Raw genomic sequence first — 15,348 nt, forward strand, 5'->3', positions numbered from 1 at the left:
TGTTTTCTGGATGCCAAATCCTCAATAAACAGATTTAAAAAGAAAAACTCCCCTGTTCCTGACCCATTGAGAGCTCGGCTCTGTGACCTCTATGGTGTCACGCAGCATTTTGTCAGAATATTCTCTTTTAGCCCCGCGCATGTGGGACACATTCTCCATTCCATCCTTTGAAGAATTTTAAACATTATCAGAAGGAGGCTAGCAAACTGCAGCCATCCTATTTCTCTCAGTACAGGGGTCTTTTATGGACCTTGCTTTGTGCACTAGTCCAAATAATTTGATGGAGGGGGGATTATGGTGTGGGGTTGTTTTTCAGGGGTTGTGCTTGGCCCCTTAATTCCAATGAAGGGAGCTCTTAAGACGTCAGCATACCAAGACATTTTGGACAATTTCATTCTCCCAACTTGTGTGAACAGTTTGGGGATGGCCCCTTCCTGTTCCAACATGACTGCGCACCAGTGCACAAAGCAAGGTTCATAAAGACATGGATGAGCGAGTTTGGGGTGGAGGAACTTGATCTGAACACCTTTGGGATGAATTATAGTGGAGACTGAGAGCCAGGCGCTTCTGGAAGAATGGTTAAACATTCCCATAGACACACTCCTAAACTTTGTGAACAGCCTTCCCAGAAGAGTTGAAGCTGTTATAGCTGCAAAGGGTGGGCCAACTCAATATTGAACCCTATGGACTAACACAGGGATGCCATTAAAGTTCATGTGCATGTAAAGGCAGGCGGCAGATGGAACTGACCAGACGGACCAGTGCTTTGTGCCCCGAGCCCACCCTTTTTTTAAGTCTATTAGAGCCTGTGGCTCTAATCACGTGCTTCAAAAAGAAAAAAAAGAACCCCATTGGAATCCATGCATTCAGCGCCCTGCATGTAGATTAGGGGGCCGGACGCATAGACATGGATGGGGGGCCCATCCCTGGTCCTATTTCATAGTGCTAATTTTTTTTACAGATTATGTCGGGAACGCAGATATGATACAGCCAGAGTTGGCAACATTACAGCCTAATCTGGATGACTTCATGGACATATCAGGTACATGATGAATAGTTTGTATTTTATTGCTTCAGCTTATTGGCTAAGGGAAAATAAACAGTGTAATAAGGTGATGTAATAATGGTTATGATTTCTAAATGTCATGAATTGAATGAAGGTGGGTCTGTGCAAATAATTAATTGATCGTGTAGATAAAATGTTCTGTTTGCACCACTATTTAAGGCTGAGCAGGAGGCAAACCGATGAATACACTTTTAAAATACAATTTAAGAGTGGTTTCCCCTGCCAAAGGTCCTTCCAATTCTGAGATGTAGACAACCCTGCCAGACAGCATTGATATATTGGTAACCTCACTTTACTTCAGTTCAGCAAAACAGCTTAGCCACCATACTGCCTCCAGAATGTAACTGGACAGTAAAGAGCAGCAGAAGACTAATCTGCTTATACTTTTGCTCTCTCCTACTATCAGCATGTTCCCTGTCAGTACATGTATACTGCAGCATACTTCATTGGCAATTAGTGGTGCCCATTCCCCTCCTAGTCCAACTGCTGTTTTACAGGTTATTACAAGAAGCTAACCAAGTAAAGTACATTTACACTATTTAAAAAAAATATATACATCTAATTAATATATATCTCCATTCATTGAAATTTGTTTCATGTCTGCCTGGAGTTTGACAGAACAGATCAAGGAATATAGGGTGATCGTTGTGTCAGGATATGATGCCCATCTCCAAATAATCACCTTCAGGAAAAATAGTTCAATTAAATCAGTGTTGAAGTGGAGTATACCAAAAAATTCAGAAGAGGGCAGAGAAAAACATTATCTCCTGGTTTTTAGAAATCAGCAGCAGCCTGTCAGGGATATGGTCACATGACCAAATTCCTCATATTAAAATAGCTTGTGTACTTGTCCGGTAATGGTTAACTATTAGGATAAAAATAAATGCTTCCTACATTGATGATGCATTTATGTCACAGTCAGGGGTCAGTCTCAGAGACCAGTAGCTACCCACCGACCAGCTGGATAAGTACAGAGGAAGGTCATCCTAACGGATGACATGGACTCACCTGAGGTGCGGAGTCTAAGTACTAACCTGTGTTCACCAGAGCTCCTGATGGTGGAAATTGATTTCGCTGTGTGTTAGTACCAGGTTGTAGTCCTCAGGATCGCCCCACCAGGAGGTGAGAAAGCCAAGGATATAGCAGATATAGCAAGTAGGGATAAGCAAAAGCATAGTCTGCAAACAAGCCAAAGGTTGATAATGAGTGGTTGTAGGTTGGGATCAAGGAAAAGCATAGTCGAGGAACAAGCCAAAGGTTGGTAGCAGAGATACAGATTGCAGCAGGACTGACAAGAGCAAGATATTGGCTGGAGGGAGCTCAATGATCTGGCAAACAGAAAATGCAAAGGAATGGCTTTATTAGTTCATGGGAAGAGCAAAAGGGTTCAAGGTTCAAGACAAACAAGGTTCAAGACAAACAAGGTTCAAGGCAAGATCATTTAAGGAATTGTCCAGGGAGATGTCCAGCATTCCAGGTGGCTTAGCAAGAAGAGACATCGCCAGACACAACACAGTTTGCAGGTTCAGATCGGGACCCTGACAATTTCAGTGAGACCCAGCACCATCAGTGTGAAAACGGCAGATAAAATAAATATATAAAAAAGGCAGTACAGGCAGTCCCCGAGTTACAAATATTCCAACTTAAGGGGGTACACACTATGAGAAAATTGGAAGAAAGATTCCGTACGAGACACGATCGTTCGATTTTCGTATAGTGTGTACCCAACTTTTGACATCCAAATCTGACTTTGTAAATGAAAATTTCCGAAGGGACAGACTCCAAAATTTTTCTCGTACCTGAACAGAATAAACTATTTTTGCTTAATGTGTACCATTTTCGTACGAGAAAAATCAGAAACAAAAGACTGCGCATGATCAGAAACAATGAACAACAAAAAAAGCCTTTATTGTACGACAATGTTCGTATGTTATTTCCTTCCTCGGTTCCGACTGTGAAACAACAAGGAAAATTGGACAATCGTTCTCCCTATTTTCTCATAGTGTGTATCCCCCTTTACATACGACTCACACTTACAAACTGAGGGAGACCACAGGAAGTGAGAGGAAATCTACCCCTAAGAAGGGAAATTCACTCCTGTAAGAGTTATTATGGGAAAAAGGTGTCTCCACTGAAGCTTTATCACCAAGGCTTGTTTCCACAACAACCCAAAATTCTCAAAATCCAATTGTCACAGAGACAAAAAGTGGGGGGCACAGACAGCAAAACAAACATTACAGGGGTGTTACCCCTTCCCTATGCTATCTAAAAAACGTCAAAATAATTTTTTTGGCTATAGTCACACTTAAAAAATGTATCTGTTCCAACTTACATATAAGTTCAACTTAACTGCTTCAGATCCGCGCTATATCCCAATGATGGCTACAGCGTGTATCTGCTTTGCCGGGAGTACGTCTATTGACGTCCTCCCCTTTGCAGACTCGCCATGCGGCGCGCGCTGTGATCACCCGGGTCAATGAGACTCGGGTGATCACAGATCCCAGTAAGGGGCCGATCTTGGCCCCTTACCACATGTCAGCCAATGACAGCTGATCACGTGATGTAAACAGAGGATCGGTAATTGTTTTTTTTTCTTCTCACGCTGACAGCGTGAGGAGAAAAAAAGACGATCACCGGCTTCTGTTTGCAGGGACATCGGTTCCGAAGAGGAAGAGCCTCATGTGCCGACCAGTACCGCCTGCCAGTGCCCACAGTAAGTAAGTGCCAGCAATCAGTGCCACCTATCATTGCCCACAAGTGCTACCTATCAATGCCCACCAGTGGTGCCAATCACTGCCTCACCAGTGCCACCTAGCAGTGCTGTCTATCAGTGTCACCTATCAGTGCCCATCACTGCCACCCATCACTGCCAGCTATTAGTGCCACCTATTAGTGCCCTTTAGTGCCACCTATCAATGCCCTTCAGTGCCACCCATCAGTGCCACCCATCAGTGCCACCTATCAAATACCACCAAAAGAAAGCTCTATTTGTGGGAAAAAAATGATAAAAATTTCATTTGGGTACAGTGTTGTATGACCGTGCAATTGTCATTCAGAGTGACAGCGCTGAAAATTGGTCTGGGCAGGAGGGGGGGTTAGATGCCCAGTAAGCAAGTGGTTAAGAACAAACCTACAGACCCTATCTTGTTTGTAACTTGGGGACTGCCTGTAATTAGAAAAATTTCAGTGACTAGAAAAACATATACCGTATATATGCCAACAACGCCCTGCTTTAAGTTGACACATGAGATCAAGAATAACAATGTAAGCAGTTTTTCTTTATAAACCATTGATGAAGAGCTTTCTTCACTTATATGTTCATTAAAATACCCTTTTAGTGAGGCCCCAACTACACTGCAAGGGCTAAAAGCAAATTTTTGTCTAGGGTACCTTTTAAAAAGCACTTTTGCTTGCTTCACCTTCGCTCCTGTAGGCTTCCTCCTGTGTGACAAGTCCCCTGAAGCCTCTTCTTCTCTTTGCCACATTGTCCAGCAGTTACACTCTAACGTCATCATTTACAATACAGTGCCAGCAGACCTGCGTTGTAAGTGGGAACACAAAGGCCCCCCCCCCCCCCACACACACACACACAACCTTAAGTGTCAGAGGGAAGAAGAGAATGATAGCTGCTAGGGGAGCAAGAGATAAGGTAAGTAAAAGTACTTTTAATGGTACCCTAGGCAAAGCATTTAACTCTTGCAATGCAGGGTAGTTTTTACATTTCCCCAGAGTTCAACTTCAATACTATAGCAGTGACCGTACAATGACCGCATCAGAAAGGTCAGACAACTCAGATTTTTTTTCAATCTATTAAAATTGCACATTTTGGAGAAACCATACAAGGCTTAGAGAAAGAGGATATGAGGAGCACGTGGGTCTGCAATGTGGAAGCTTTTCAGGAGAGGAAGAAAATATATCCCCTCCCTGCCAGACACCCCTTGCAGCCTCCCTCCCTTTTGAGCCGGACCTTTTCCACTTCAATGAAAGAGAAATTGCAAGCTGATGCAATTATATCAGATGTTACATTGACTGCTTTCTCGTAACTGGTAGATAGCAGATTTATTAAATCAACTTATTATTAGAACTTTGTAATTTCCATAAAAGCTTATACTTTTCAAATATATCCATATGTATTTGTTTTTCATTTAAAACTTGTCTGTAGCTCTTATTGTCAGTGTAGACTGCTTACATTGTTCTTTGGTTATGTCTATAGTGATAGAGAATTGATAGGCTTATGGATAAAGGTGTCATCCATTGTCTAGATATTATGCAATATTGCTGAGTTCAAAACTGCGCAATATGTTTTGATTGGAGGCTGATAAATAACGCCCATAAATTAAATCAAACTTGTTTTTCCACTATAAAGAGTCTGGTATCTGGTATCTGGTACCGTTCCTCTCCCCAGCTAATCAAATTTGGTGTCAAGCTTAATGTCTTCAATGTTTTGTATCTCCGCTCTAAAGCCTTACACCAAAGCACCCACACCAGCTGTGTGTGCCAGCCAACCTAGTGGCATAACGCATCCAATTGTGTGTTCAAAAAAACTTTATTGTAACTAGAGAATTTTCAACTTGTTCACCTTTTCACCACTAAATGGGGCTTTATTAAAGAGACTTATGGACCATTTAGAGGATATATAAACCCAAGAACTATAGTGTATTATATTGTGTTTTTATATTCTATTTAACCTGCCTTCTGTGAGCTACTAATTCACAAATGTGATGTACACATTCTGTTTAACTCTGCAAAGAGATTTTCCACCTCGCAGGATAAAAATCTAAGACTCTTAACTCAGTGTAGTTAGTATTTGTATCTACAGTGATAACATTTAAAAGATTTAACTCACATGAGGGAGGAATTATACAGACACATCATAGGTGCACAGGTGCTTCCGTGGTGCTGGCACAGAGGTTAGTACACAGGTACAGGGTGGTACAGGGCTCGCAGAGCTGGAGAAAGGAGCTATCGCGCAATGCTCTAAAAACATTTCCTCCCTGCGATCCACGTTCCGTCGGACGCTGTGTGTCACTGTGCGCTCCAACACAGACTGTCTGTCCTCCAACCCTGGCCCGTGGGTCTGATGGTCACTCTGACGGAGTCCGACTGCTGTTACAGTGACAGCTCCCCAAAATATCCCATGGCACACCCGCAAATCTGCCCCGGCACACAGTTTGAGAAACACTGCCCTGCAAGGATCCCACAAAAAATGTTGGGATCCACCCAGATGCCTGACTGCCATCTGGCTCAGCCTAAGTCAGCCACTCCCACCCTCTCTCCTGCCCTGCATTCTAGTGAGGGCTGGAGGGGTAGAGCAGAGACTGGTGATTGACGGTCACTGCTCTCTGTCCAGAGCGGCCCGAGACCTGAACGACCAGCAGTCATGTAATCGCTCACTTCTTGGGCTGATGCTGCAGTAGGTGGGTATAAATATTTTTTTTACTATTCCCACACTTATCTTTTAGGCCACAGTAGGGGGTGGCATTCCCTGTGGGGAGGAATTTTTGCAGTATCTTTTGCCATGTATTCAGTAAAAGTTTTTTTTTTTATTAACCACTTCCCGACCAGCCGCCGTAGTTACACTGCGGCAGGTTGGCTTCCCTGTGCTGTCGTAGCTGTACGTTGGCTCTTTAAGACGTTTTAGCAGGAGCGCGTGAACGCCAGCAGTGTGTTCCTGGAGCCGATGCTCATGCCCGGTGTGCGCTATGACTGCCAGGCACCTGCAACCGCTCATGACAGAGCGAGAACCGGGATCTGTGTGTCTAAACACTAAGTAGGAACACCGATCAGGTCTCCTCCCCTAGTCAGTCCCATCGCCCCCACAGTTAGAACACACATAGGGAACACAGTTAACCCCTTGATTGCCCCCTAGTGTTAACCCCTTCCCTGCCAATGACATTTATACAGTAATCAGTGGCTATTTTTAGCTCTGATTGCTGTATAAATGTCAATGGTCCCAAAAAAGTGTCCGATCTGTCTGCCGCAATGTTGCAGTCACAATAAAAATCGATGATCACCACCATTACTAGTAAAAAAAATAATAATAAAAATGCCATCAATCTATCTCCTGTTTTAAAGACGCTATAACTTTTGCGCAAACCAATCAATATAGGCTTATTGCGATTTTTTTTTTTTTACCAAAAATATGTAGAAGAATACATATTGGCCTAAACTGAGGAAAAAAATTGTTTGTTCCTTTTAAATGTGGGATATTTACTATAGCAAAAAAGTACAAAATATTGTGTTTTTTTTTTTTTCAAAATTGTTGCTCTTTTTTTGTTTATAGCGCTAAAAATAAAAACCGCAGAGGTGATAAAATACCACCAAAAGAAAGCTCTATTTGGGGGAAAAAAGGACATCAATTTTGTTTGGCTACAACGTCATACGACCGCGCAATTGTCAGTTAAAGCGACACAGTGGCGTATCGCAAAAAATGGCCTGGTCAGGGAGGGGGTAAATTCCTCCGGGGCTGAAGTGGTTGATACATGATTGTATATAACCTTTCCTTTAGCACATCAGGGGGGGCCAGGGGTAATTCTCTGAATGCAGTAAGACGACAGCTGCAGGGGTGCATATAAGCGTCATTGCAAAATCAAACATCGAAGGGAGCCAGATTTCGCATTTCTTTACAAGGACAGTAGTACTTTTGGTCTTTGAGTGCTTCTCATTCTAAAGGTATTTCTCCAAAGCTTATGAAGTACCAAAAAAAATCATATGTACCAACATTTGTGTCTTGTTTTGAAACTAAAGGGGTTACTAACCTGACTCACTCATGTGTGTTTGCCAATACATTTTTCAGTCAAACTCTCTAGATCAGTTATTTTAAAAAAATTGTATTTCCCTATTTAGAAGAAGTGGTATAACAAGTCCTTTTAACACATACATATCACCATGGAGTACAGCAAATATTGCACACAAAAGCATAAAATCAAATGTAAGTAAATCAAAGGCATTAGGCTCTAGTGTAGACAGTGTTTGATACAAGTATTCAGCAGAGCTTCCTGTACACACCACTGGAATATTCCATTTCCTCATACAGTTTTAAATGTAAGGGGAAAAGCAACACTAAACCCCAGTGGAAAAACATGAAAAGTGGGAGAGGATAGGTGACAAGAGGAATAGGGAGAGGGAAAGAGCAAAATGTCAGAAAAAACAAAAGGGGCGGGGGGAAGAAAGGAAAAAGAGAGGAAGAAACCCACCCATCCCCTGGTCCAACACCCCAAGGAACCATTAACCTCCAGCAACTGAAAAGAGTGCTGCAAGTAAAGTTTGATCTTTAAAAAATAAATAAGGAGTCCAAATTTTCTTGCTCCCTTAGCACTATGGTTAAGTTTTCCATCTCTTGGATCTCATCATTTCGAGCAAGCCAGTGAGATTTATTGGGAGGCACAGTACTTTTCCATAATGCAGGCTTTTGCTATATTAAGAAGATATTTCAATAATTAATTTTTGTACCTTTTTATTTGAGAGTGGTGTATCACTCCAAGGGACACACACCCGTTATCGTTTTTATTGTCTGCTCCACCATGGTCAAGAAATCCCTTAGTTTGGGGCACTCCCAGAAAATATGGAGTAAAGACCCCTCAGAATTCAGTCACTGCCAAAAGGTATTCGGGACCTAGGGGAACATGCGATGGAGCACCTCTGGCATCCTGTCCCATCTCATGAGGAGTTTGTATCCTCCCTCATGGTACCTACTGGTTAGGGAGGCCTTATGTACAAATAGCAAAAGTTTTTCCTTCTGCTTTGGAGAGAAAGTCGTGTAACGAGCCCCTTGCTCGCTCGGTTCCACTCTCCCGACACTCCTCTGCAGCTATTGAATCAGATTGCAACGTCTGATGGTTCGGTCATCCGATGCTCCGGGACTAGAACTACAGCTCTGTGCCGTTCTAGTCCAGTTGTGATAGCTCAGAACAAACACCAGGCAGGCTGTATGTAAGTTCAAACAGGAGTCTCTTTTATTGCAAAATACAGGCTTTTAAACACTAAAAGTGGAGGTGCAGACCTCCTGCTCATATTACTCTAACAATACAGCTGTAACCTAATTAACCTAATTAAGATGAGCTAATTAACTAATCCCTTTAGACAGCCTTGATCACTCAGACATGACCGTTAGGCCAGAATGGCCATCTTGTAGTTCAGAAAATCCTATCAACATTATCACAATCAACATAGACTCTTCTTCACACAATAGCAGAGTTAATTAACACAAATAACAATGGGGATCTAATGACTCTTAGATCCCATAGTAGACTTATTTACAATACACATTTTAGCACACAATAGACAGACAGGTGTTGGAATTTACATCAGCATCTCCTAACAGTATCTGTCCCAGCATTATGAATCAGCCACTATTCCAATATGGCAAATCCAGGGTCCCCAGAGTCTGTGTGTCCTGGGGGACCAGGACCCGAATCCACAGTAATACCGCCTCAAGGGTCCCCATGCATACAGCTCACAAAGAGCACCGTTCCCTCAAATGCAAGGGCCCCCGATCGATCGGCAAGAGGCTAGCATACAGTCCCCTCCAAAAGTCTCTTTCCCGGCTAGGTCTGTCACAAGTCGTATTCAGGTTCTGCTCCCAATGCTGTAGAAATGAGAGCTCTTGTGGTGCATTCAGAGCTATCAAAGAAGCATATAAATAAGATAACGAATGCTGGAGGGGTTCTCCTGCCAGATGCGTCCTTAAACAAGGATGGTTCCCTCACTGTACCGAACTCAGCAAGTATGCACCCAATTGTGCCCATCGGAGAAAATATAGCTCTTGCGGGAACCCTAGCTCAACTCCATGATTCGTCATCAGATGGTGATTTCTGAAAAAAAGGGATAATAGTCTGAAATAGCCTCTCTGTAAAAGTGAGGAGAAATGTGGATCCTGAAGTCCATGTTGAAACTCAGTCGTACCCAATATAGGGGTCATAGGGCTATGATATGGTGCGATAGTAGTACTTTTAAAAATTGTCTTGGTCACCTGAAGAGTGCCTCTCACAAGTGGGTGTTGCTTAATTAGTGTTGGTAGCGATCTGTTAGGATGCCATTGGTGTCCTGCCAGAGACAGTGCAGTAGTCATCTGCTCCAGGTGAACCCATAACTTTTTGTGTATTAGGCATCAGTCGACCTCCCTTGCCAGGTGGGCGGCTTCTTGAGATCGAGAAATCCCAGTACCCCCTTACCTTGGGCTGGAAAAGAATTGATTTCCGGAGCCAGTCAGTGGTTCTTAACCTCATGGACCCCCTGAAACCCATTCATGGACCACTTAGGGGTGCATGGACCCCAAGTTAATAACCCCTGCTCTAGATGAAGGATACTAGCAAATTTTTCATTGCTAGAGCTCAAAGAATTTGAGAAGAATACATCAATGTCAAAGTGAACCTGTGTCTAATCCCAGATGTAAACACACAGAACAAGCTCGGGGTAGGGGGGTTTCTGCTGTAAACTTTGAGGATGAATTGTTTTAAATTATAAATCAAGGAACAAGGTGCTTTAAGGTGCGTAAACAGTATATATGACAGAACAACTGCTTAGGTAATTTAATAACCAATGTGCATGAGGTAGGACTTATCTCACGTGACCTTTAACAACTTTAAAACTATTTTCTTGCTGAATTGTGTTCTGTTTTTCTTTTTTTTTTTTTTTTTTTTTGTTCTTAATTCCTAGTTAAAAGACATTTAAAACAAAGTGCATTGGAGAAATGACAGTTCATTTCCGATAGGTTAATAAATTTAACACCTCCACTTTTGTTTTTTTGTTTTTTTAATTGGCTTCAGTACATTATGTCAGTCCTTTTTTTAAAAAAAATCTTCGATATAGGAGCTCCTCAGTGTCAAGGTATATGCAGACAAGCTCTGATTACTCCAGACGCTTGTACAGATTGAAAGTGTAAAGAAATGAGGAACTACCTGCAGTAAGAGGACTGAATGAGATGGGTGAAAATGTGACACTGACACTGGGCGAGAGAGAGAGTAAAAGGAGGAAGAATATAGAGAGCACTACACTCACAGAGGGTAAAGGGGAACGGATTGTCTCGCTGATAGATGGCTGGTCTTCAAAAATGGCCCATAGATCTAGCTTTTGGGGCCACAGGTATGCTGACTTTGTAACATTCCTAGAATAGTTATTTTTACAGTAGATTTTTTTAATTAGTTCTAAATTCTATATGTAATTTAATATTTTACTTCATTCACAGCAACATAGCAACACTTTAAATATTTTTAGATATGTAGTGAATTTTTGATCAGCTTAATTTTAATTTCTCCCAGGTTACTGTAGTTTGCATACCGGTATGTTGGCAAGTCTAATAGAATATATGCTAAAACTCAAAATCACATTCGTAATCTGTCTTCACAATGTCAGTGCTGATATTTACCAAATTGGTAACGCTACAGAATTTTTAGCAGTGCTAAATATAAAGACCTTTGATTCAAACTTGATTACAGAAGACATAAAACCTAATTTATTCAGTTGCACAAGATACCAAAGTGCATTCTGATAATTGCGAAAAACGGGTGCACAGCTCATGTAGTGGGCGCATTGCCCAAATTAGACAAAATGCTCTTACTCTAGAGACTACTCTACTAGGGAAAAGTTCTTCAGTTGTTTTGTGTCTACCTTTACTAAGTACCTGTCTCTCAGTGCGCTAATTTGTTCCCTCATTTTATTACTTTTGTTTCTTTGTTTGTCTTTTTGTTTCAGATTCTGTTTCTTTAAACCTCTCAGCCATGTTCCATTTTTATAGCTTCACTGGATAATTTTGTTAGCATCTTTAGTATTATTATTATACAGAATTTATATAGCGGCAACAGTTTGCGCAGCGCTTAACAAAATGAGGGCAGACATTACAGTTATGCCCCGTACACACGGTCGGACTTTGTTCGGACATTCCGACAACAAAATCCTAGGATTTTTTCCGACGGATGTTGGCTCAAACTTGTCTTGCATACACACGGTCACACAAAGTTGTCGGAAAATCCGATCGTTCTAAACGCGGTGACATAAAACACGTACGTCGGGACTATAAACGGGGCAGTGGCCAATAGCTTTCATCTCTTTATTTATTCTGAGCATGAGTGGCACTTTGTCCGTCGGATTTGTGTACACACGATCGGAATTTCCGACAACGGATTTTGTTGTCGGAAAATTTTATCTCCTGCTCTCCAACTTTGTGTGTCGGAAAATCCGATGGAAAATGTCCGATGGAGCCCACACACGGTCGGAATTTCCGACAACACGCTCCGATCGGACATTTTCCATCGGAAAATCCGACCGTGTGTACAGGGCATTACATTACAATTTGGTACAAGAGGAATCAGAGGACCCTGCTCAGTAGAGCTTACAATCTAGGAGGGAGGGTCAATTGATACAAAAGTTAATAGCAGTGGGGGATAAACTGATGGAGAAAGTAAAACAGTGTATTAGTTAGAAGCAGGATAAGCTTCTTTAAAGAGAAGGGTTTTCAGGGATCGTCTATAGATGGATAGATTAGGGGACAGTCGGACAGATTGGGGTAGGGAGTTCCAAAGGATCTATCTGTATTGTTACCCCTTTTTTTTATAATAGTGTGGGTTTTAATAGGTATTTGTAATATTGCTCAGTCACAATCACTTTAAAATATTTACCTTTATAAAATGCTGAATCATTTTAAATTTCAGTATTTTTACTGAAGCTAGAAGATACAATAGTAAAAAGTGCAGCCAATAAAACCGCAATAGTTTCTCAGGTCATCGTAACAAAGATATATGGGTCCTTCAATACAGCTAACAATAGTAAGTCAAACAATCATCAGAGAAATGAAACATAACATGGAAGTATCCTCACACAAGGACGTGAGTGGAAAGGTTACGATCATTATCTGATGCTGAATCGTTTTATCATACATTTACCATACACTATGGAAAATCTGTTGCACTTGACCCTACTCACTCGGCACTATTTTTTTTTTATAAAAATGGCCCTGACCAATAAAGTGACTGAATAAAGAAAGGAAGGGGCGGAAAGAGGTTGGAGGGAACCAACAGTATTTAGATAGGAGGAAAAAAAAATGACACCAATATTTTCTAAAGGAAAACACAGCAATTGTTTATGATACACTGTACTTTAAAAAACGAAATGCCACCCAGTCAGGTCCACTGTAAGAAAGATAAAAGACCCAGGTCTGGCCCTCAGTAGAACCATGTTTATCCATTTATTTGGGAAGTGGTGCATTCACTCTATACTAGCCTTTCTCAGCTAGGGTCTCTCCAGAGTTTTCTAGGGGTTCCTTGACCAATGAGCAATATTTGCCTCACATATGTAACCACTGATAGCAATTATCTTTGGCTACAATATATGTAAGAGGGTCATTCTAATCACCAGTGTAAGGAGCATTCTTTTTTAAGACTGCCATTGAAAGGAACATTGAGACTAAGGCTGGCTGCAACCACGGTTGCAGGAAAGAAATTCACTTGATTTCCCTATCAACACAGACAGTGTTGATGTGGGAATCCCTTCTGCTGGGCCACTGTCTTCTCCCAGTGATTATTTCTAGCAGCTACAGCAGCCACTAGTAATAATCGCAGGTGAAACCCGGCACGCTGGTTGTATCTAAGATGATCGATCAATCAACTTGGTACATTCAGCCTGCCCATACACAGTTCAAATCTAGGCCGGTTCCTGCTGAACTAATTTACTAAAGGTTTTGAGAATAGTCACACAATAAATTGTGTACATTTTTATTTCAATTATCAAGCAATGTGCAGGTGTAATTAAGTAAACAGGAATTTCCTTTTTTACATGCTTGTACTGTATAATTAAAGCGAATCTTCATTTATTTTAGTGTGCAAACATTTTTAAATCCTTTGGTATGTTAGACTCATTCTTTCTATGAACTACCAATGTAAGAAGCATTCTTTCCACTGTCCACCAGTGTAAAGAGTTCCTTCTCCCTCTGACAACCAGTGTAAGGTTGTTCTTCTCCCAGTGATCATCTATGTAGGGGGGGCCCTTCCCTCAATCACCACCAGTATAAGGGGACCCTTCTTTACAGACCATTAATGTGTGGGACCACTACAATTTACACTGTCGGCATTTCTTGCCTGACCAGTATTGTTTGTTTTTGTTATTACTGAAACTAATTTTGTCATATAGAGCAGTCCCAAGTGTCAAATGCACAAAGTACATCACGTTTTTTTCTTTTATTTATTCTTCTATTCTTCTATTTCAACCTGCTATTTATGCTAATAATGTACTGTGAGGTGTAACTATAATTAGCAAGGGTTCTGTAAAACCTGAAAATTATTTCAAGAAATATATTTATATATACTGTGCATATGTGCATATATATATGGGCAGTTGATGCCTTTAACGTTTTTTACTCATTCAAGAACACATGATATATGGATTTTGGAGGATTTCTGATTTTTAAAATAAATACTAATATTTTTCATTAGTGTAAAATTTTTGTTTAGTTGCAGTAATGAACATAGAAGAATGAAGGCAGAGGAATAAGTGGTCCAGAGTCTTTTATTCTGTCTTTTTTAATCAAATAATTGAATTTAGGTATGATATTAAACATATCTGTAGATTCTGCAGATATATAGTCCACAGCCATTTATAGTTATGGCATGTCTGTATGTGTTTCCTAAAACCTAAAATCACAAGCTAGATATGTTTACCCCATGGTGTACTACTACTGTCTGTTTTTGTAATTTTTGAAAGACAGCGATGTGACTTTACAAACTTTATTTGAGTTGGTGAACCAGAGAACAAGCAGTGCTTAGTGTACCTGTTATATGAAAATATCCAAGTGATATTTTAGATGTGTTTCATGTGCGTTCGTGTGTTGTGCTCCAGCTCAGCTGCATAACCACCAGCAAACACAGCTTACTATAGTAAGAAAAGTAAACAAAAATTAGAAAATGCACTAATGATTGTAAACAAGAGTTGATTGAATATTTCCAACCCAGCCAATTAATTATTTTCTGACAAATGGTTTGTTTCTTTTTTTTTTCTTTTTTTGCACCTATGCATAACTAAGTTTCTCTTTGAGGCTGGAAACATTGTACATGTTGATAATGAACAATGTGGGGGTCATTTACTAAAGCTGGAGCATGCAAAACCTGGTGCAGCTCTACATAGAAACCAATCAGCTTCCAGATTTTATTGCCAAAGCTTAATTGGGTGATAGTTAGAAGCTGATTGGCTACCATGCACAATTGCACCAGATTCTGAGTGCAACGGCTTTAGTAAATCTCCCCCAGTGGATCTGATATGCACATATCCTTTGTGTGATTGTGTAATGTATTAGG

General features: G+C 41.0%; 1 protein-coding gene across 1 annotated transcript in view; it reads left to right on the forward strand.

The window, feature by feature from the left end:
• Window positions 1–15,348, forward strand: part of MLXIPL (MLX interacting protein like) — a 257,673-nt gene that overhangs the window by 144,253 nt on the left and 98,072 nt on the right. The window contains exon 7 of the mRNA XM_073616573.1: window positions 962–1,042. Within this exon, the coding sequence (XP_073472674.1) occupies window positions 962–1,042 (81 nt within the window). The remainder of the gene's footprint in view (window positions 1–961; window positions 1,043–15,348) is intronic.

This window comes from Aquarana catesbeiana, linkage group LG02 (assembly GCF_042186555.1).
Source record: "Aquarana catesbeiana isolate 2022-GZ linkage group LG02, ASM4218655v1, whole genome shotgun sequence".
Taxonomy (NCBI): domain Eukaryota; kingdom Metazoa; phylum Chordata; class Amphibia; order Anura; family Ranidae; genus Aquarana; species Aquarana catesbeiana.